General features: G+C 44.9%; 1 protein-coding gene across 1 annotated transcript in view; it reads right to left on the bottom strand.

Annotated features, from left to right (window-relative positions):
- The window catches only part of PTPRF (protein tyrosine phosphatase receptor type F), a 272958-nt gene that overhangs the window by 210047 nt on the left and 38289 nt on the right, over window positions 1-24622 (bottom strand). Inside the window, 1 exon segment of the mRNA XM_088526108.1 lies at window positions 23145-23308. Within this exon segment, the coding sequence (XP_088382234.1) occupies window positions 23145-23308 (164 nt within the window).

The raw sequence follows: 24622 nt of genomic DNA, 5'->3' as shown, positions 1-24622 counted from the left end.
GTCGGCTCCCCGCCTCGGTGGGGCATTTCGAGCGTACCCTCAGGGGAGCAGATCCCATGAACTCCCCAGCCACTAAAGCACTGCCCTCCCTCCCCGAGTCACACACGTCCTTCTGCATAAAATGCAACCCCAGCCCTGCCCACAGCTCCTCTCACCTCAACCCCTAACTACCGCATTAGAGGGACAGGAAAAAAATATTTTTTTTCCAGCTTTAAGAGCCTGAATTCTTACACAATGCTAATCTGCACTGAGGGAACCATCTTGCCTGTGTCTGCTCAACAAGGCAGATAAACTGGCATCTGGTAATGCCACCAGAGCCAGAGGCAAGCGCTGAGGCCCGCTATGGAGCACAGCAGGGCAGGCACAGGGACACCCCCGGCAAGGACACGCGGGCCGGCACCAGGAGCTCTCCCTCCGCCTGTTGCAGGATGGTATTTTTGGAACACAGCCTGTAAGAGAGCAGCATCTGAGGCCACCCCAGGAACAGGCACAGGAGGAGAATGAGGCTATCGCTCCAGCGCAGACTGTGGAGGAGGACGGGTCTACCGGAGCTCTGAATGACGGAGGCACCCAAAGGAAACGGATAAAAATTCTTCTGATTTTTTTTTAAATATGCATTTTCTATTTTTATGAAGAACACGACTAGCTACTAGTATTCAAATGCAATTATGTAGAGGCTGATCTATAAATAATGCAGAGCTCAGAAAACAGAGATGAACGCTCATTTACAGCACACTGCATGCTCTGCTGAATAAGGTTATGCACCAGCCGCCGCCATCCTCTTAAAAACGAAATATAGTCCAAAAGCTGGGAAAAAAGCCTCCAAACAAAGGCAAAGAGACATCTAAAATGTGCTAAGATTTAAGGTAGTTCTCTCTACAAATACGATAGAGTAGAAAGCATCAGTTCTGCATTTCCAATTTGCTTTTTTTTTTTTTTTTCTCTCAAATGCAACACATCTTGTGCAGCAGCAAGTAAAACTGCAAAATGTAGTAGTAGATGCCACACAGAATCGCACTGCCCTCAAGTAAATAATAGGAAAAAGACCTTGGAAAAACAGTGAAGATTTTAGTCAGCTGCACAAAGGACTGAATTACTTGTGTTGGAAGGGACACGCAGGGGTCATCTTGACCGAGCTCCTGCCCAAAGCAGCACTAAATTCAAAGTTAGAGCAGGTCACTCAGGGCTTCTTCCCAGGGAGTTCCGAGTTCCTCAAAACATGGAGGACCCAAACCAGCCTGGCATCACTCTCACCATCAAAAACAGTTCCCTTATCATCTGTCTTCATTTACCTTGTTGCAATTTGTGATTTTTCTTTGTGTATCTTTCTCTGCCCCCTTCCAGGAGGAGGAAGGCCGACCATTTCCTTCACAGGCTTTTACTTATTTCTTGATGGCAACTACTGAATTCTAAAACAGTTCTTTAATTTTTTAATAAAATTTATTCATCTAATATCCTTGCAGCAACAATACCTTCCCACACATCCTCTCTGTATAACCAGATTTATGCCATTTACATTGAAAACTAAGGTCTTTTTTTCCCTGCTTATAGCTCAGTTAGCTTTGTTATAATGCAGTTTGTAAAATTACATTTAATAGAGAAGAGAGCAGGGATTTTGTTTATTTCTGAGCTATGATGGCTAATGGACAGGGTGGGAATAATGACAGGATCAATATTACGTTATGGTCGCACAATACAAAGAGAGAATGTGTGACCTGATAATTTTTATCCTTCATTAAATGTCCTTTTGAGCTGCTTTTTCTCCATGAGTCTTTAAAACAGAAAATACATGGGAGAAAAAACATATTACATCAAATTGCAAGATTAGTCTTTTAATTAAAGCAAAAATTACTCGGCTGTTTCTTAAATTCATCAGCAAAAGGCAAAAACATATCGAAGTTCAGTTATTCATTGTAAGGAGGCTTACGATGTAACCAGCAGTGGTAACTCCCTTCGTCCATAAAAACCAAAGCACTTGTATTCCTGTCTCCTAGGGGCAGTGCAAGGGCTGGGCTGTGCTAAGCCTCCTGGCCAAGCGCTCCCGTCTGCCAGGGAGCAAAGACGAGGCTGGGAGCAGTTTCATCTCCCCCAGGCCAGCCGGAGCGGTGTTGCTGGACCGGCATCCACCTCCAGAGGCTTCCAGCAGGGAATCACATCGTGCTCCTGAGGCTCGGGGGCTGCACCAGCCTCTCCTGTCAGGAAAACCACCAGTGCGCAAAACCTCCAGGAAACAAACTGGTTGGTGGCACGCGAGCTGGCTCCGGTGCCAAGCAACGTGACTGAAACACAGGGATACAGACGGAATGGGAAGGAAACAGGATTAGGTCCTAGTCTGACGCTCCGCACATTTTCATTTTCTGGAAAGTGCCTGATATTGTCCAGCAGTAGCTGGTACCTGGTCACTGTTAAGGACTTACAGAGGTTTCAAAAGAATTTTGCTCCAGATGCCTATCCCATTAACAGAAACAATAAACTACTCTCACTTCCATGACACACTACACAGAAGTGCAGTTCAGATGTACAAAGGAGACAAAGCTCCTCAATGAGTAGAAGTATTAAGACATTATTGACACAAAAACCTGCAAGTTTGCACACAAAATATAAAGCAGCAAAATGAGCAAAAACGAGCACCACTAAAAGAACATGCAGCTAGTTCTGCAGAAACCACCAAAAGGGAGAGTTACACGTTTCTTCTCCTTCCCTAAAAAGCTCCCCTATACTTAGAAGCTTTTTCTGTGCCTGCCAAGTGTGTTTTTATGGCAACTGAAAAAACATCTGTGGCATTTGGTTTCAAAAGTCCCTATACTTAAACAGACGTTTTCCCAAGAAAGTGCTTGGATCAAGTCCTTTTCTGCGGTTGAAGCAAGAGCAGCGCCGGGCAAACTGAAAACACGGAGCTGGCAGACGGGTCAGGCACGGCGGCCCCGGCACACCGGCAGGGTCAGGGCGGCAGCAAATCTCATCCTGCGGCTTTGATGGGGAACAGCTCGCAGCAGCAGCTTTGCTGTTTCGCTAAAGTGCACTACTGCTGAAACATAGTGTTAAATAAGCTCTTATTGCTCATGAATATCAAAAAAGGAAAGGTTAGTTTCTCTGGCATTCAGCATTTCAGAGTGTACAACAGACAACACAGAGGGGCCTGTGAGCAACTAAATCAAGTTTGTATTCATTTGTGCAAGAGTGACTTCCTAGCAAAAACCAAACACGGTCTATATTCAACTCGAGCTCACACCTGCCATAGCACTTGGGCAAAACCGGGTGGAAAAACGCAGCATTTGGAGCTCCAGTAGTGAGGTGGAAGTCGAGAAGCTCCCCCTTCCACTCAGCCACCTCACGCTTTTGGCTTGAAAAGGCTTTCTCTCTATAATGTAAATGATGTAATTTTATACCCGTAGAAACGCACATTGAAACAATCCTTTACATGTTTCTCCAGTGAAGGTTAAATATCACAGACAAAGTCTCGGTTTGATTTTAAAGTGCTCCGGCGATCCCGGTAAAGCAAACGCTGACAACAAGCGCTGCAGCGGTCGGAGCAGTACGAACTCCCGGAGTCAAGAGGCAAAAACACCTGCACACATTTTTATGGTCCACTCAAACCCTAAGTGCTTTCAAACATACCATTGCTGTGACGCTGTTTTAGGTTTAAAAGATGCATGCATATTTACTAATAGTTGACATTATGATCTCCCCAAATTATCTGAATTTTCTGCCTCTTACATCTATCTCATTCCTCTCTAGTAACAAACCCTTCACCTGCCCAGGCGCCTCCACCTTCTCTGACACTAACAGCACTCGAAGGGCTAAGGAGTGACCAAAACCTGCACCAACTTTTCAAATGAAGCGAACTTCCTCTACCACCAACAGCCTGGCAGAACAGAGCCCTCAAACACCACTCGATCAAACAAGTTGGATTTTCCCCTCTTCTCCCCCTTAAATCCTCCCAGCCCTGTTCACGTTTTTGCTGCTCTTCACCAAATTTGCACAGCTGTGACTACATCCCTAGAAAAGCAATGCCCAGACCAAGACCATGAGCATTTTCCTAAAAAAAAATAAAAAATTAAAAAAAAATTAAAAAAAAAAACACAGCAGCCCTTGCTCGTGTGATCTGCGCCCAGCAGACCATCTGCCCATCAGCATGCAGGAGGCACAGCTGCCCGCAGAGAAAACCTCACTGCTTGGCATCCCTGGAATCCAACTTGGCCAGGGAAAAGACAAACACCGCTGCTTCTGCTTCGGCTTCGCCGCTGCCATAAGCCTGTGCGGTTCTGCCCACGTTCTTAAATATATTTTATAAGTACTTTGCAGAACCAGTTAGAGCTCACGCACACGGCAAGGTTTGTTTTGCAGGAGTGCCCTTGTTTGCACCATTCCCTTGGTTGCCATCTGCCAGAGTCGCTCGCTGATGCTCCGCGCGCAGCGAACACTGGCAATGTCAAAACGGCAGGAATTTCGGCACAGCCGCTCCCGCCTGCCCTAAAAAGGGTTGTGCCTGCACAGCTTTAGTGCAAATCACTTTTTGCTCTAAAACAGAGACACTGAGCACGGTATCTCTCACATCCAGATGGTGCTAGTACTTCAATACTTCGTTTCAGGCTCCCCACCTCCCGCCATAACCAGTTCAAAGCCTTTTCCATCTTTCTAGTGGAAAGATATCCCAGAGCTCAGGTGACTAGTTGTAATGCAGAAAAATCAGGGCAGGGACAGGTGTTAAAGCAGAACACCCCAAATGATATGGGATTGCAAGGAGCAACCCTGTCTCGGTTCCCCTCAAGTAAAAAAAAAAAACACATTTCCAAACTCTCCTGACTGCTCATATACCTGTTCAGTCGAAAATACAGTAATCACTAATAAACCCTCAGTTTCTCCACTGACTATTAGGAAGGGACCCTGCTTCAAAAAGAGTCCCAGGAACAACCTTCACATGCAACATAAGCACAGCTCACACAGGACTCTATTTTTTTTTAAATGCATATATATAAAGATGGAGACACTTTGTCACTACAGCTGCCTCTGTTGTATATTTTGCAAAGTGCTAAGCACTTCACTTGAGCTATGAATCATCAACAATGACAGCAGCAGAAACATCTTGTCATAAGCAATGAAGAAACTTCAAATTAAGTAGCCCACCAAATAATTTACTGAGATTGCCAATCCACAGTCAAGAGGACTTGCTTACAAAAATCATTTATAATTTAAAAAGGATTGCAGGGACAAAATATAACTCCCCCAAGAATTCAGAAAATGTTAAATCACAACAAGCAGCAAAGGGCGGAGGAGGAAGACCAGCAAGTCTTCAGCACCACTTGGAGCTTAACAAAATACAAACATTTCTCACATACCTGTAAGGTGATCCATCTGCAAACACTCTGAGCAAAGATATTTAAATGTCTCCAATGTCTCCCCAGGCAGATGAACCTTTTTCCCCCCTATTCATCATGTTAGTAATTTAAAAACCTGGAGCTCACAGCCCTGCCTTAATCTCTCTCTCTTTTTTTTTTTTTTTTCCCTCAAACCAACAGTCTGAACAAAAAGCAAGGTCTTCGATGCTCTTCCCAAAGATTTACAACAAACTCCTCAGGATTCATGCTCCCAAAATGGCGCTCTGAAACTTCTCATAAACTGAAAAGTTGTATGGTTTTGTCCCTGTAAAAGCTGTCACAACAAAGCTGGAGTGGCACCATTAGTTTGCACAGCATCCCTTTCTTTTATTAAAATCATCCCCTCTATAGATCTGTTCCCTTTTAAACACCACTGGTACCCCCAGGGCTTTTGCAGTCCAAACCTCTACAGCACCAAAAACTGTTTTAACCACGAGACCGTTTCCCTTCCGCGGCCCCATGGGTTACGCTCATCCCAGCTTTCCTGGCGCGTCCCTGCAGCCGCTTCCCTCGCTCCTCGCACACATGTGCTCCGGAGCCCTCCAACTCACGTGCAGACAAGGACGATGCACGAAAGAGAGAGATTACATGCAAAAAGCAAAGCTGCGATTGCCTGCTTGAGGGTTCTCCAAATACCCTCACTCCCAAACCACAGTTGAGCCTTTAATGTTAAGTTTCCTTGATTTCTGTGCAGCCGGCTCACAGATTGGCTTTGCACTCTATGTATATGTTGCTCAGGATGTGCAGTCCACATCATTAAAGATAACTTGCTATCCTCATTCTGCCTCCAGCTATAGCTCAAGGCCAGAAGTAGGCGTGCTGACTACTTCAGATACAGTAAAAATACTCTGGCTTTTAGGCCTGTTGACCTCCTTTTTCAAACCTCCCTTCTAGGCAGAGGAGTCCCCGGGCTGGCCCGGTCACCCACCAAACCCCCAAATCCTGCCCATGTACAGCCCTGGGCACCTGGAGTCCTTGCAAAAGTGTTGGAGCTGGGGAGAGGTTTTATGCGTTAGGCACTGTCCTGAAGAAGCAATTTCCTTTCCTAGTAACACGTCTAGGGGCGCAGGCTCTAAGAGACAGCAGAATAAACAGTTTGGGGCACATGTGCAGACTAACCCTCCGCACCGCAGCCTAACGAAGCTCAGAAACCATCAAGCACCTGCTACAAACAGTCGAAGATCTGGCACGTGCTTAGCGAAGCATTCAAGCGGCTTTAAAGACCTCTACTGATGCAGAAAAAGCGCCGTGTCCAAAGTTCTGCGCCTCGGGATCCATGAGGCTGTCCCAAAGCTGAACGGAGGGAGCAGCACCACTTGTTCAGTTGCCCTGTCTGTACCGGACTCGTGGGAAGAGGGATCTCCCAGGAAGACCAGGCTGAGGTCAGAGAAGGGGCTCCAAGCGCTGGCTCTGACTCGGCCGTCCCAGCTGACAAAGCACCACAGCGGCGAGAGGAGCCCACGAGCCGGTGCTAAATGGGATTCATTAATCAGATTCCAACTGCTGCACTCCGCTAGGCGGGAGTTCTTTATATAGACACTGCCTCATTTATTTATTTTTTAAATGCCCAGATTAGTTTAGTGTGAAGCTGTTGAGAGATATAATTTGTCTGAGGAGATGATCTATAGATCGTTGAGCGAACACTAATCAGGCTCTCCCGCAGCTCGCAGCAGAGCCTTCCTCCCCACTCTCCCTTAGCCGCTGCTCTGCAGAGTGGGCAAAGCCTGCGCTTTTTCCCCCAAATCCCAGCTGCATGCGCTGTCCCAGCAGCACAGAGCAGCTCCCCTCGCAGCACGACCCGGACAGCACCACATGGCCTTTCCATGAAGGACAGGGCCTCCACACCGCAGGGAAGTTATCGGCGCGAATGCATCTGCTTTCCGATGGGGACGGGAATTTCTACTATGACTTCCCTGCTCTTATCTCTGAATGCATGTGTGTTTCAAAAACAAATTATCATGGAAATTTCTCTTGTTCAGACTACTTACTAGAACATCTTCCTTCACTCCTGCAGATTTTTTTCTTTGGTTGTATCAGGGACTTTGTATCGTTTTCCTCCTCCAGCGCAGAAAGTGTTTAGTGCCTAATTGCACAGTCAAGTCCTTTCACATAATTTTTACTTTGACAAGAGTAATTAAAAAAAGCTAAATGGCTTGAGGAGCAATTGATTAGGTCTACAAGCAAAGCTATGTTTGTGCAATACTGAGATGCACGAGCACACAGCAACAAATTTTTACAAAACACAATTAAGAAGGTGTTCCTGAACACTTACAATTTAGTGCCCAATTCCACTTAAGATATTTTCTTGCACAATTCCTGTCACGTATTATATCTGTATAAGAACTGTGCAAATACAATTTTTGCAAGAATTAGAAAAATTAAAAGACATATTTTCTTCTTCTCTCTCCCATATTTGCGCTGATCCCCAAATAGTGCAAATTCGCAAAGAGAGAAGATTCCAACCGCTCCCCTCATAGTGGTGGGACTAAGTGAGCCTGCTTTGTTACTGAATTTTAAAGATCACAAGTAATGGAAAACCTTGAACTTAGGCCACTTTATATACCTGCAACACCAAAGGGCCAGAAATACTCTGCTTGTGGGCACACTGTGCTCTGGCACTGAACAACCTGTTTGCTTGCCTTGAAGACATTCCTAGTCTACTGTAACAGGAGTTTTAATTTTATTATTTTTTTAAACTACACAATTGAAGCTATAAAGGGCTCCAAAATTACAACATATGTACCAAAATGATGAGCTCATGAACAGTAATGAAATAGAAAGTCTTGGAAGCCTGAGGTTACACACGAACAGAAGCTCCTGTAATTCTTTTTTAAATAAAGCTAATAATTCTACTATGAAAATAGAAGTTAAAAGGGTTTTATTTAAACTATTTCCTCCTCAATAACTTAAACTGAAGACATATTTGAAAAACTGGCAGAAATCTGCAATATTTAAAGTGAATAGGATCTTAGAGCAACTATAAATAAGACACTGCATAAGTGCATAGGACCGGACTCAAGCACCAGACACTTCCATCTGATAAGCAAAAAGGTGCTGGTGTTTTTCAAACTCATTGGCTCCAGCTGCTGTACAAGTGAGGGCCTTAGGCATGGATTAGGGGCAGCTTCACAACCAGAAATCACGAGAACACGTGAAGGAATCGTCCCGCTGGCGCAGTCAGCACGAATCGGATGCAGGACAGTGTCTGCGCAGCGCTTTCGGAACCCCAAATTCAAAACCCCCCAACTTTGATACTGCCTGTGGCAAATCCTCGGGGCACTTTAAGCCCCTGGCTCGTGCCACGTTGCAGCTCCTCGGCGCAGGGCCACGCGGCCGGAGCAGAACCGCAGTCCAGCGACCCAAAACCCTCGGCGGGTTTGGCACAAAAGCCAAGGATTGCCCTAGGAGCGCAAGTTAAATGTGAGATCTTCCGAGGTTAAGCAAAGACGTCAAGAGAACAGTTTCTTTATATAAATACATATGCTGAAAGACGCGACAGGAAGGCTTCTCACATTCACAAATGTGATAATTTAAATGACAAATGTAACAAATTAAGCCCAGCATGTTAGCTAATAGAATATTTAATTACATGCAATGAATTATCACTTAAAGATTTGGGATTTTTAACCAATTGTTTTCTGAAAATGGGAACCATTCCTGAGCACGAGTACTTCAGTGACTCAAGTTCTGTCCCCCTACATCTCCTTCCACCCTACCTTGTTTATAGCCCCATTCAGTAATAGTTTTTACTTGTTTCCTTGATGTCTTAATTTCCTGCAATAATACATCTGCCATGAATAATTAAGCAACGCATTTGCTGCTTGCTGAAAGCTGAACAAGGGCTATAAATCAGTTCTGGGACCCTCTGCCAGCACAGTCGCAGTCAGCGATCTGCTAATGTTGGTGTTTCTCGCTGCAGGTGGGAGAAGCAGAGCAGGCAGCCCCGGAGGAGCCGCGTGGTGGTGCCGGGCAGGGGCTGCCCTTACCTGGCACTTGGGCAGAGCGCTCGCCAACCTCTTCCCTGGGCTCCAAAATCTGCTCTAGCATTTCCCTTGAGGGATGCAGAACCTACACTATGTTCTTCATGGTCATTCACTCACTATTTCCTCCTCCTCTCTCAGTGCTGGAGGTTTCATCCCTGCTCCGTGGGCAGGGAGGAGCACGGCCCAAGCGTGTGAATCCTTCCCAACACCTAAACAACGGGTGGCCTCGAGTCCTTGCCTGAGTTTTCACCCCCTTTTCTCCTCTCGCCTGTGGTCCAGCACACAGGGTAGGTTACCGGAGAACAGCAAGGCCCTCAAGGATCATCTGTAGTCACGGCCATTATATCCCCTGCAGGTTTATCTTGCTGATTCACGTTCACTCAGACAGCTGGGCATACTGCCTTCCTCACCTTTTTTCTATATGACGACTGATGGAAGATAAGAAAGAACTACAAAAACACCAGCGATAACGCCTTCCTCCAACATTTCCACTTGCATGTGTATCAGGGGAGAGGAACAATAAAACAACTTTCCATTACCAGAACAGCATCACCTTTTAATTGGAATGAGGTTTACAGTGCAATCGCTTTAAAGAAAACTCAGCTGCACAGAACACAAGTGTCCCCGGCTTGGCAGAGCAAGCACATTAGAAAACTAATCAAGCACAGGTATCCAGCCAGGCCTTGCAAATGTCAGAGTGGCCATTAAGATCCTGCATGTCTTAATCTGAGAACCTCACCAATTCACTAGAAGGTGCAAAAGCTCAGAAAAATTTAAAAGGTCAAAACGGAGAGGAGTTCATCATTAAATTTCCTTACAAAACACCCTCATGCAGGAACAAACCATGTAATGGTGCTGTTTTTAATTCTGTTGACAAAAGATTGTACATATTTTAAAAACGTAAAGCTTAGCAGCTGTGCCGCCAGTCTGCAGAGTTTGCATATATAGCTGTAATATTACCATGCTCTATTATTCATCACAGGCAACAGACTTATTCTTGGTCTTGTGAGAAATAATTGCAGTTTCACGCCAACGTCTGAGTGCAAAGAACACATCCCAGCATGATGCCCGGAGTTTCCAGAACTCAGGAACTCCTGGAGCAATCTGAATCTCACCTTAAAACATTTCTATTAAAACAAAAAAAAGATAAGCAATGAATTAATTATAACCTTTTAAAGAAGAAGAATGAAGCACTCCCATCCCAGAGTCTTGGGATTCCACTTGCCAGAAAAAGTCCATGAGTTGATGTATAGTTATTCATAGGAAGAAAAACTAATGGAAAGAGAATAAAAAACCTAGATATCTCTTCCATTAGGGTTGGCATTAAAGCATTCCTCACATGTGCTATGCTTTTAATACATTTCCCTTTTTATGCACAGAAATACAGAAAAAAACAGATTTCAGTCACAAAGGCTTCCAAGAATGGCACTTACCTTCTGATGGTCCCCCAAATGTTTTTTCTCACAAAGGCTGCTGCTCAGCCTTGCTCTACACAGCAAGCACTATTTCTTTCCTAGGGTGGTCCAAAAAGACCACCCTCCAATCTCAGAAAGAGCCACACAAGCATGAACAGATGCCCTGCTACAGCACTGAACTGTATTATACAGGGCAGCACGAAGTTCATTTAAATATTTAATAATAAACGAAGAACAACATAGAAGTCTGATGATCTCAGAGACAGGTTTTTGTAGATCATGTCAGCAGCCACTATGCAAGCACCAAAATTTACTGCTCGGTGCAATAGATGCGTGCCCCACAAAACACACACAACTAAGTGCATCAAACGAATGTGATTCCCATTCCCCACGGAAATTAATGCTGGGATGGATTCAGAGCAGCTGACAAGCGTCAGCTTTTTTTTTTCCTACTAGCTGGTATCAATAATTCACTGCCCCCAGTCTCCCTCCAAACGCAGACCCGGACAGAGGCACCTTTGGACAGAAGCCTTGGGTTTTACTTTGCAGGTTGATCTTATCAGCCCTTTCCTCTTGAAGGCCTTTAACTGTGAACTTCAGATACAGCTCTGTGTGTGCTTATATATACATGTGCAATTAAAAAACACGGGGAAGTCTCCAGGCAGACTATTTGCGGATAACTACATAACATGAGAGAAAAACTGTAAATATCTGTACAATTTGCTGAGCTAGCACAGAGGAGGACCCGTGTACCGTAACAGACAGCTAAAACACCTTTGGCTAGTGTGCAGGTGTGGGCAAAAAGACAGTAAAACACTAAGGGCTCACGAGGAAACTGCATATGGAGGATGTCTAAGTCTTTCTTTCCTTTCGTTACTGTCACAGTCTCCCCCGGATTCTGCACATCAGCTGCTTTCAAGGAGAGCTAGAAAGACAGAGAAGGGCATTGGTGAGGACTAAGGGCCTGGAAACCACTTTCCACAAAGTTACAAAGCCAGATGGACAAAAGCGATTGTCACCCGAGGATGGGAAAGGACAGGATAAAAATACCAGGGTATTAGGTGGCCCAGAGAAGACACACTCAGAGCTGTTTTCTCCCACTAGGAAGTATGAGTGTGTTTGCTGCCATACATGATCATTCAAGTTAGATAAAACACTGACAATTCAAAACTTATACGAGGGAGCACTTTTCACATGTTTGTATATGAAATTTCACCAATTCCCTTGGAAATTCCCATCAGTGCTTAGCGATCCTCTATGTTAGCAAGTCTTCCCAATGCCCAGCCTGAACCTCCCAGGTACAGCTTAATTAAGCACATAATCCCTGCTCCTAACACTGTGGAGAGGGAACTGGATGCTCTTCAGTTAGTTCCGTTTGTCCAGCTTGGAAACATGCTCAAAATTACACCTCATTACACGAGAAACCTCATCAATGCAAGGAGTGTGGAAAGGCTACCAAGTGTGTCTTTGAGATGCCACCCCTCATGTCCACCTGTGTGATGTTTCCCCCTCGCAAAACACCAGGACATCCCGGACGCCTGCTCGGTTGCTGATCCATCACACAGCAACACTTCCCTGGATGCCAGCTGTTGGAGCAGTTGCCTCTTATTCTGTATTTATGCAGTTGATTACTCCTATTTTCAAACATCTATCTGCATTTCTGCTTATTGACATGCACCCTTTCAGACAGTTCCACCAATTTGTAAAGATTATTTTGAATTCTAATGGTGTCCTCCACCATGCTTGCAGCTCTTCCCAGCTTGTTGTTGCCTGCAAATTTAATAAGCGTGTTCTCTATTCTATCATAGAGATCATTACTGCAAATGCTGAATACTACCAAACTGCCAAATACCCACCCTACCAGCAGATGTTTCATGAGAAAAAGTCTCATGAGGCAGTATTGAAAGCCTTACTAAAGATAAATGACATCTACTACCTCTCCATTCACAAGGCCTGTTATCCTGTCATTAAAGGAAATTAGATTTATCTGACCTTGACAAATGTATGTTGGGTGTTATTCCTCTGCCTGTGTGGATATAACAACGTTTAGAGCTGTTGCAATTAATAATACTTTACAGAAGCAGCAATAAAAAAATCAGCTTCCAGTCTTGCAACAATATCTAATTTTTAGGTATGAAATGGAAACCGATTTGAGTGGCATGAAGAAAAAGCAAGAGTATGTGACCTTTCTTTTTACCTTTCCTTTAAGCATGCAGCATTTGTTGGGTATTGTCAGAGGTTTACGTCAGGGCAACTCTGTGCAGCAAATGGACCCTGAGTTTGAGCTAGTCCAGCAAAAATCGTATCACAAAATAACACACGGTCTCTTTGAAAAATCTGACATAAGCCTGGAAAACATTATGTGGTTTAATGCATACTGCTCCTTATGTTAAGTGGAGCTCCTTATATTTCTCAAAATTACACAGGAAACTGTTCTCATGCAACGCAGTGCAGATTAAAGACAATACCAGAAATCTCAGCTAAATTTGCTTCAGGAAAAATAAATAAATAAATAAAAGCTTCATCTGCAACAGAGGGCTGTGAGCTTAATTGAAAAGATGTTGAACAGTGCACAGACGCCAACTGAATAATACATATTCTCCGGGATTCTATCTTAATATGCAACGTTCCCCCAGAATAACATTCCCCCCCACGTTTTCTTTCTGTTCCTAGAATAAAGGCACATAACTCTTCAGCCATAGGAAAACAGTTAAGTTTTGCCTCTGAGAAAATAACAACCAAAAATAACTTAAATGCGTTGTTTCCTGCATATTTCAAGGCAGAATCAAGGTTGAGCAGGCGCTTTCAAGAATGGCAGCTCCAAGCTCACATCCTGCAGCAAAACTGCCAAGCAAGTTTTGCAGAGAAAACTGCATTTACACCATTGCACCAAGAAAGAGGAAAAAAGCTTTGGGAAAAGGCCCCAGTGCTCCTGTGAACCGACAGCTTTTGTGCGTGTCACACCTCGGTGCTGCAGAACCGGAGGCCGCCTCCACCGGGCGCCTCTGGGGCTCTGAAAGGCTCCGACTCCATTCACAGAATGACTATACAGGTTACAGTTACGTGCAAGCTCAGGCCGCGTGCCTTAGTGACATGCTTTGCTCATGTTTTAGCATGAAATTCCCTTAATTTACTCAATAATGTATTTTACTGTGGGTCACTCGCTTCCTCAAACCAAGCTCCATCTCCTCTGGAACACTGAAATGCGTCTGCAGTGATGTCAAATGTCATATTTGACATTTGTATTCATAGATGTTTTAGAATTGAGACCCATGAAGAACAGCACGGCCTGCTTTAAAGGGTACAGAAGTGATTTTTACCCTCTCTTTTGTGACAACATCTAAAGACATTTTATGCAGGAAGTTCCCCAAGGCAAACACCCAACACAAAAAACACGGCCCCTCCAACTTGTGCTTTGGCTGGAGACCAAAGAGGACACACTTCAGCCACGAAAGTAACTCATAAAAGCTGAAAACAAGCTTCATGAAAAATAATTCCCACTAAAACACATGCAATACAGCATTAAAGATTATGTTGGAAGTCTTTAAGGGTCAGGCACAAATGACAAGTCACCGCCTGGCCCATTCCCTCCTCTTGTGCCAAGCAGGAGCCAAGGGGAGCCTTCCTCAGCCATGGATGATACTCATGGCCCTCGCAGGCGCCTCGCTGCTTCTCCCAAATTCCTTGCACTCAGCATGCCGAGAACGAGGCGTACCAGGAGAAGGCATCACCCTGCCACACACGGCAACGTTAACATATTTGCTTTATCTTCCCCTTCATGCTTCAAATTCTACCGGTGCTCACTCCCCTCTCCCCACTCCCATACCCTTATTTATTAAGTCACCTATAAACTAAAAGCAGTGAAGGCGCAGGAGAAGTTCATTCCATAAGGGCTTTTTTTTCCCCTCACATTCTGTAACCTGAGAAAGCTCATCTGTTTGATGCTAAAAAAGGCATTAAAATAGAGATCCAACCACTTTGTATCCGTATTTCAACTGTCCTCAGCATTTCACAAAACTTCCGCCACTTACAGTTCCGTTTGGCAGGGACTCTTCCCTCACTGATAAACACCACCACGTAAGTGCAACACATCTATGGCCTTCCAAGCTGTGGGTTTTTTTTTCAGACACACAGACCAAAATCCTTTCTGAAACCCATCTATGGTAAATCTCACGTCATCAAAAGTTACTTATCTCTTCCAGCACATCAGAAACACCCGAAAATTTCCCCATTCTTCTCCCCTCCAAAGAAAGTTAAAAACAAAACAAATCAAAATCCACTCAAATGAACCAGATTCCCTCAACATATCTGCTTTACGTTTGGGCAATCTGGAGAATTTCAGCCTCGGAGAAAACTGAAGTTTCACGTTTGAAAACCAAGCAAGTGGCATCCTTGCCTTAGGCACAGCCCGACGCCAAAAGCTGCAATTTGGCAGCACGTTCCCGTCTCACACCCTCGCGAGCCATGAAGGGCATTCGACAAGCGGGGGAGAGCGCGCGGCGCCCTGCGCCCATGCCGAGGGAGAGCTGCCGGGGCAAGAGCCGTGCGCCGGGAAAGGCGCTGCCCATTTCCTGGCCTTTTTAAGGCACGCTTTTCAAAACAATTTTTAACAGTCACAGCAGCAGTTGAAAGTGAATTTGTCTAAAAATAAATCCACAGAAAACATGTAGGTGTTCTGCACTCTGGTATCTAAGTACAGAGGCTCGAGGGTCATATTCTCTGCTACCCACATAGCAATTAGCTCGCGAGAGCTTTTTTTCACTAGCTTTTGAGGTAAACCAGCAGGAGTTATCTTCAGCAGACAAAAAAAAGACAGACTGACAGACATCCAAAGCGTCCAGAAAGGAAAAATAACAGTGTTAACTGAATAGCAGCCATGAGTAGCACACACAAATCTGCTTTCCATGCCAACATGATTCACTAGATCCGCTCAGAGTAGTCACTCCTGGTGGCATCAACCTCTGTGGCAACATTTTCTTTGCTTTAGGTTTTGATGTAATATGCCCTCCGTGTCTTAATCCAATTTTACAAAATGCATTAAGGGAAGTTGTACTGTTAATTCCTAAAATAAAATGCCTGGAAATGCTGGGTGATCCAAAGAAGGGACACCTGAAAAGCACAGCAGGACTGTAAGCTCATTCCAGACTTTATATGAAACAAAATGCTTTGCAATTTTTCCTTTTGGATAATTTATTAAGCCTTATGATGCAGGCCTAATATTATGATGCATCATAGAAAGCCCAAACCCCACAGATTTCACAGGGCACATTCTTGCATTGCAACCTACGATTCTCTTACAGATGTAAAGCAATCATCCACCATAAAAAGCGTTTGGTCTAATCCGATAATCATGTTTCAGTAAAGTGTGCAAGGTAAAAGACATTTCTGAGACTTGAGACATTCAGTATGCATCCTACAGAGTTTTCACACCAACAAAATAAATGAGATTTGTCTTCATGCAGACAAAGCACCAATTCTCACAAGGAACTAAATATAGGATTCAATTAGAAGTACACTACTGCTTTTGAGCTATTGATACATAAAGATAGCCATCTAACCAGAGAAAAACCATCCATGAACAGATGGGATAAAAAAAAAAAAAAAAAAAAAAAAAAAAAGAAGCACATTCACCATCAAAAATAGATCGACTAACATTGAGCAAACAAATTTCACGCTCGTGGTTTTCCCCCCAAATGAGCTTGAGCTCTTACCATTATGAAGCACAAACATAATGAACAGATAACCAGAGAATCAAAAAGCACCCATTTTACACTTCATTTTTGCAAATGCTTGGTTAGAACGCTGAAAGCTCCAGCACAGCCCATACTTTTCTCCATCTGAGGTCTGCAGCACTAGTAGCAAGGAGCAGCATGGCAAACCTTATTATTTCATCACTGTTTCTGGGCTCCACTTTCCATCTGCAGAGAATGCCACCATTGTTGCTACTAGAAGATATTTTAAACATCTCCCTACACTATTTGCAGCAGCCTGTAAAGACACCATCCCAGCTAAATGACTTGCACCTATGAATAAACACAACTAACTTGCAAATAGATTTGCCAAAAAAAAAAAGGGGGGGGGGGGGGGGAATCTTATCAGGACAGGTGGACCAGTAAGCAAGAAGAAAGTCAGTTTATACCTACAGAATTTATGTAGATACCTGATGAGCTGGGATCCATCAAAATATGTTTTAATACAACTAAGGACAGATATTTAGAGAAAGAAAATGCAAATCACACTCATAAAGTGTGAGTTTGAAATCAAAGGTTCAGAAAGTGCCTCAAAGGCCATGCAGAGAACTGTATTCCCAGGTCAACGCCATGGGCAAGAGGGCTGGAGTGTTATTGCACTGCAGGATGTGGCCACTTCTCTGCCAGGCCATGGTGGGACCATTAGTCCCAGTGACTGGACTTGAAAAACACACTGAGAAGTACTACGAAAAAAACTCTGATCATAAAACCAAAAATAACCCCTTTTTTTTTTTTCCTGCAATGAAAAGGACACAATTTTCAATTTAACTCCTACAAAGGAAGCTGAAGAAGTGCCCTGACCACAGTCTGTAACTTGCTTTGCAGGGAGAGTGCACTGACAAACAGAAATCTCTACCTAGCTGGCATGCTAGGGGTTACAATATCCAGTGTATGAACTTGAAAATGCACAAACCAAGCCTGAAATACAGAATTGCGAGAGCAATGATTATTTGTCATTTTTACAAATCACACAGTAGATGGGTAAATTCTCTAGTATTTAGTCTTCAGATCATGATTTGATGGCCTTCTAAAAGCTCCATTCTAGCTCATCCACAGCTGCTCAAGTATATGCAAAAATTACTAGGTGAAATTATACAGCCCATGCTATGCAAGAGGTCAGAGCAGAAGACTATAATGATCTGATTTCTGACCTTAAAATCTATGAATCTACACTGAAGATAAAAATTTTAAGGAGGTAGTTTTATTGTTTTTCTATATCACCCAGGTAATACGAGCATTACTGACACTCTCAAAAAAAAAAAAAGCATTAAATATGTCTGCCTCTCAGCATCTCTCTCTGCTGGATAATTTCCACGGGGATTTGAACACAGGCACTCTCTTGCAACAGCAAGAGACCAGCTCTGGCTACTCAGTTTAGTGCCAGTTTTCCTGTGACGGTGAACGATGCGGACGTTAACAGGGATGCTGCTCGGGACACGCGGCGTGTCGCGGTGCTGCGGTGAGCGAGTTAAACCCCGCTGTATGGGCAGCAGGCCCCAGCGGGACCCTGCGCTGCCGCGGTCCTCACGCGGACACGGGCCCAGGGCTGCGCGAGGGCAGAGCCCCCGGCCAGCCTGCCCCAAGCTGCCCCAGGCCCTCTCCAGGCTCAGGAGCTCCTGGAGGATGAAGGAAGTCGCCAGGAAGGCATCGCTCCGTGTTTAGTCTATCCCTTCTCTCCTCTCCGCAGGCCTTCGCACTGAGCGCTGCTGTGGCCTGTTGCAGGCAGCTGCCCAACTAGCTCACACGCCTCCAGTGCAAGTACCAGACCAAAAGGGGCCTGGCTATAAAGGCCAGGAAAGTTTGGTTGTCTGCTCTCAAGATGGCCCCTGCTTGCAGAGCATCCAACTTACCTTAACGACTGCAATATTCAGTTAAAGGCAGGCAGCGTTTAGATGTTTTAAGGGGAAGCATGGAATCAATTTATTTCTGAATACCCACAGGATGACTGGGGGCACCAAAAGCAAAGCTACACAATAACTGTGGTTAATACTTCAGCCTGTCCCTTAATGATGCATCCACTCTGCCTCAGATCCCAGTGTTTCCCTAAACAATATTTTACATGCTTGTTTTACTGGTGGAATTTGTCAAGCCAGTCAAGGCGGAATTGTAGAAAATTAGTACTTACCTGGGTTACAATGCCTGGGTCAGATCAAACCATTACATGTCATCACTACATGCAGAAAGAGATGCGAGGTGGCAACAGTGAAGCCTCAGGTCCAGCTTGCTGGCCTGGACCTTTCTGCCTGGCTCTGCCAAGCAGCTCTGATTTCACAAGCACAAAAGCCAGCTTGTCCCCGTACCAACACATCACTTATCTGTTTTCTCTAGTAAGTCATCACCTCAGCTCAATTAGCCTCCAAGAAACACTGTTAATAGTTAAAAAAAAAAAAAAAAGGCTCTGTATGACACACATCTATAGTAAAGATGTGGCTTTTCCTGCCCTTGCAGGGATGGTTCAGATTTGGGTTTTCTGCTCCCAGGAAGCGGCGAGAGGGCAGGGACCAGCCACAGCCAACCCACGCCCATGCTGCAAGTTCTCTGCTGCTCCCCTCCAACGATAAAAAAACAGCATTTGCTCTGTATCTCTATAACTGAGAAGGTGCAAATTGTTTGTTTACCACGTATCACTTCGCACATAGTTGACCTAAGTTCATTCTCTCAGCTTTTTCATTCTACAAGGTCACTTTTGAAGTGGTTTTCGTCTTTCAGCCCTTTGAAATTTTGCACAAGACCAACCAAGATATATTATTTTGGTTAGAAAATACTTTGGGTGGGTCACCTGCTCTCTTCCTTTGGCTAATGGAAGCTATGCCCAGGACATGAAAAAAACCTGAATTAAAAAAAATTAAAAAGGCACAGAAAGCACACACACACATTGCCCATGACCTCTGGTTAACAGTGTTGATTTTTTTGTCCTGGTCTCTCTGCATTTTGTTTTAAGAGAGGTTTTCTGAGAAGTGGTTTTTTAAAAAAAAAATATATATGTTTTTTTATTAGTGTAAATGACATATTTCAAAGGCTGGACAAGAGCATCTTTTGGCTGACAATTGAACCAAACACTAAATGAAATCCGCAAAGCAATTTTTCCCAAGCACAGTCAAAAGCTGACAGGGATGCACAGGGTGCTTAAAAGAAAAAAGGAAAAAGAAAAAGAAAAAAAAAAAGGAAGCTGAGGGAGAAAGTGTAAAACAGTCATCCTGCATCAGCTCCAAGCTGCTCTAATGGAATTAGGGTCACCCTGACAGAAACACAGTCAGATCACAGAGAAAATTTAATAATTTCTTACTGCAGTCTGTAAAAGCAGAGAAGGATTTGGAAGTGCTTTCTACCAAATCAGCACGTCAGTAGAGCACCCTACTCACGCACATGCAGCCCCTGTGACACCCCGACGGGGCCTGTGGGGACACCGAGACGGCCCCACGCACAGACAGGGCCCTGAATGGCCCTGCTTTGGGGACGCAGCTTCTCCTCCGGCTGCCCCTTTGCGCCGAGGCTGCTCGCGGCGCCCACGCTCGCGTCCGAGCAGCGCCCGCTGGGCCACGCGGACGCAACCGGCTTCCTCTCGCGCGCTCGCGTGTAGCCATCAGCCAGCTGCCTAATTGTCAGCAAGCGGCGGCAGCAACACTGAGATCTGCTGTAACAACAACGCTACAAAACACACACCGAGGCGGTAGGGAAGGCCAGGCCCGCGCCGCCGCGGTCGGCTGCCACACGTGGTGCTGCTGAAGCACCACGGCTCCCTCTGTGCCCTCCATCCTCACCGTCTGATACGGAGCCATTGTGCAGAGCGACAAGGAGTTCGGACGGGGTGATCCTGCTCCCTCTGCTGCACTGCTTCGCCTGGGAGAAATGCGAGAGTGCAAAAAGCCACCAGCCCTACACGGGCATCAAGCAGCTGCACCAGGGTAAGGAAGAACCAGAGGGAAACCCCGAAATCACAAACGGAAGCGCAAACCACCCTACGCTAGGGACCAACTAAACAAATGCACGGTCTTTGAGGCTAACACGATGCTTAGAGGACAAAAAAATAAGAGAGTGCACATAGAGTGCTGCTTGTTGCTTCTGCAGTATGTTCTGGCACCTCACCCTTCCTCATGTGAGCCTAGACCCCACAACGGCCTTGATATTCACCATCACATCTCAGCATGTGCATCACTGACAGCAGCACAGCAAACACGCAGGGTTTTGGGAGGATATTTTCTATTTTTAAAACAGAAAAAAAGTGTTTCTGCCTCTAGGATATTCATCCCTTTTCCTGAAATCTTATTGGTCTGGTTTCCCAGAACTGCTGAGAAGAGGAAGAACAAAAGTAACCTTCCGTGGTCTTGCCACTGGAAATACAGACATTTCACCTCCCTTCCAGTTCTTAAATGCAGAGATGATTCTGCCACTTAGACTCAGTGGGGCAAGGTAACAGAAAAGCTCCAAGTTACTTAATGTATAGAGAAACACCTTCCATCCTAGGAAGTCCTTGGTCAATCCAGGGTGGCTGTGGCTGTTAGAACATCCTTCTCCTGCAGATCTGTCTTCTAGATTAGGAAAACATCCCTCCAAGTCTCTCTCAGCCAGAGGAGAGGCATACATACAGATTTGTTTGCTTCTCAAGAGAGAAACTGTTGCACATCTTAGATACCAATATTTGGATCTGGGCCTGTGAAAGAGCGCCAACTTTGTTAAATCCAGCATGTGGAATTACTCCACAAAATTAGCAAACCGTATCTCCTGCAGATCATGCTTAGGCCACAAACCATCCTGGGACATCTGAAACTTCATCAGTTTTTGTACACCTGATAGAATGCTTCTGTCCTTTGACTAGGATAAAGATAATAAAGCCATGAAAATTCTTCCATACCTCGGAATGTGATACATACATATGGCTTATTGTGCCAGACTACAAAATGAGCCAGAATCCGTAGGTACAGAATAAACTAAATAAGCATCTTCCAACAGCATCAGCAGTCAAGAGACAAAGCTGGAGGAGGAGGCTGCTGCAGAAGGATGGCTACCCCCAGTTTAACTGGCATCCCTGAGACTTTTACAGGTTGCATCTGCTAGCTATCCATGCAAACCACCATGAGTGGTGACAAGAACAGTGCAGTTTTTAACCTTCCTTCATATTCCTGCTCCAGCTTCTCTAAACCTACTCCTCCCCATCAACCAAGGACATTTAGGCCTCTCAGTTTGTCTTCTCCCTTTGGCCAGGCTTTTCCCAACTGCTATCAAGTTCTCCTTCAACATTCACAAAATCACAGCTTCATTCCAAGCCTGGTGACCAACGGCAGCTGAAGGAGAAGCAGGTGGTTGGTAGCAGCACAGGGGGCACATCACAGTCACCTCTGGTCTGGCTGAGGTGCCTCGGGAGCCCTGGGCACTTCCAGAGGCACTGAGTACTCACAACTGCCAAACATCATCAACAAATGTGCGAAAGTTTGGCCTGCTCTGAAAAATACATCCTCTAAAACTCCACTATATTAATACATAGAAATATTCAATGATGGCCAGATATGTGCAGCTAAAACCTGTGTGTGAGGGGCCGCCGCCCCGGTGAGCTGCTGGCAGAGGGCAGCAGCAAAGACCGATGTCCTAAGGACACACTTTCCACCCCCAAAATTGCTCCACTTGTCGCTGTGGAAAGGAACTGCCGGCAGCTGGAAGCTGCACAACAAGAATGTTTGGTGGAGAAGGAAACCCCACTTGAAACACAAGCAGGCAAACAGGAGGACATCAGGAACATTTTGTGGGGTGGGAGATGTGGAGGGAGGGAACAAGCCAGGTTCTGATATAGAAAGAAAAAAAAAAAAAAAAGGGGAGAAAAGGGGAGATGCCTTTGCATAGGACTGCACAAAGAACCTGGGATAGCCTAGCAAATGCATGCCATGAGTCATGACCACACAGTGAACCTGCAAGGCTCCCAGCGCTCTGCAAAATGCTCCAGCTTCAAGGCATTTTCACTAGCCCACCATTAGCCCAGCTTCTCCTCTTGTCTCTCCACAACGGCCTTTTGTGCACAGCCTTCTTATTTCTCCCCTCCATAGAGCTCACCAAAGCAGACATAGCGGCTCCGCAAGACTATCAGAACAACAGAGGTGCATACTGCAGCTTAAAGCACCCCACTAGGAAATGTTGCACTTAAATTCTACTGAAATACAGGTCTAGGAGAGCCACACCATCAGGAAAATATCTCGCATCTTTTCCTAGCAGTTTGCAGTCACCCAGCCGACTCGAGAGACACCTCAGAGTACTACAGAAATTACAAAGCTAGTAAAAGAACAAGGAAAATAGAGTAACAGAGATTACTGTAACCACAATATTCCTCTCTTCCTCCGCCCCCTTTATTCATCTGTAGATGTAAGAAATCAAACAGTTGGGTTTTGATGCTGCAGCTGTTACAGAAGCTCTTCCTGTGCGTGAATAAATTTTGTGAATCTTTTTAGTTCTACTTGTGCCCCTTCAGACACAAACCGCTTATCTGCAAATGCACACACTGAAAAATAAAGTTATTTTGGGGGCTATTCCCTAGTCCTCAGTGTTGCCTTTCTTTTACATGCCAAGATTTAACATTTGTTGAAAGAATATTTGCGAGGTATTTGAGGCTCCAAAAGCCCTACTGGCACTTACTGTCCGCTCCTGCCGAAGGCAGCGCCAAGCAGCACAGGATGACTGCCGGCACGGTGAACACTGGGACGCGGAGGTTAGGCACCATATTCCAAAGCAGAGCAAGTCCTCTTCCGTCTGAGGCAAGCGTTACACACACATCCAGCGTTACAGACACAGACTCAACCCTGTAAACAGAGAGGCAGAGGGAAAACAAAGGGAAATGATCAAATACAGCACATGGATTGACTGTTGATATCACAAAGTTCACTGTAGATACATAAACACAGGTAAGTCTGAAGTGAAATTTAACCATGTTCCCTAGTTGAGCAGCATGGCACCACCCTAACGCTGCCACCTCAGTGCCACGAGCACCCCATCACCTCCAGTTAGTCTTTATGCCTAGTCTCTATCATGGCACATAAACAAACCCATCAGTAGTTCTCACTTGTGTGCCGGTACAACAGATAGCTCTGAAGTTGCACGCAACCAGAAACACAGACTTAAGCCCACGTAACCCTCCATCCATCTGCCCAAGACAGTGCATACTGAGGGCATAGGAGCAGTCTTTGCAATAGGTTCAACTTGTGCATCTGCTTGAATATAGAAATACAGAAAATTCCTTGAAATTCAACTAGAAAGAAAAGTATTTTGAAGGAATGTAATTCCCATGTATTTCCTCTTTTATCTTTTCTCTATTTTACTTATTTTACTTGAAGGTACCCGCTTGTCTACAATTTGTCTTTTAAGACAGATTTTGAAGGATGGGGGCTCAGTCTTTCAACGCTGGGCATCTCAATGCAAGCTCAGGAATCTTTCAAGAGGTGATAAGGCTTTCCTTAGCTAAGCTGCAAATGAAAGCTGCCAACAAAGCATTAAGAGTAAAAATAAAAAACATAAAACCTCACAGTGGCAGGTATTAGCCTGAAACTCAGTGACAGCCAGCAGGGCGATGGAGAAAAGGCTCCAGACCTAAAGCTTTCCTGAGACTGCAGCAGTGCCTTGGTGAAACGAGGTGCCTAGTGCTGTACACACAAGTAACACACCTGTGGGTCCTGTGAGCATCCTTGAAGCAAAGTACCTGCGAGTGCTCTCTGTGCACAGCGTGACCCACTGCACCGCTCTTGCTCACAGACATTTCAAAAGGATGCTTAAGATGGCTCACAGAAAGGTGTATTTGTTACCTATGGGATTTTGGAAGATGAAGTGCCTCACTTTTGGAGGGAGGGGGGAAGGAACAAAGCCTTTAATGGAGGTAAGTCTTCTACATTATGAATATGTTCACTTCTGACAAAAACAAAATGTTCAAAAAAATGCTCGCTATGGCAATGCTCAGGAAAATCCGCAGGAAATCTCAGGAGAATCCATCTAGGCAAATATTTACATTGCATCATACTAACAAACAGCAGATCACAATTTTTCCACGCTCTGTTACTATACTTGCACAGTAAATCTTTTCACGCGTTATAATATCACACAATACGAAGAAATCTTTATTTATG

This window comes from Tinamus guttatus, unplaced genomic scaffold (assembly GCF_059628265.1).
Source record: "Tinamus guttatus ecotype Peru unplaced genomic scaffold, ASM5962826v1 Tinamus_guttatus_pri_ptg000242l, whole genome shotgun sequence".
Taxonomy (NCBI): Eukaryota; Metazoa; Chordata; class Aves; order Tinamiformes; family Tinamidae; genus Tinamus; species Tinamus guttatus.
The sequence above is the reverse complement of the archived record's forward strand: the minus strand, read 5'-3'. Positions and strand labels throughout refer to the sequence as shown.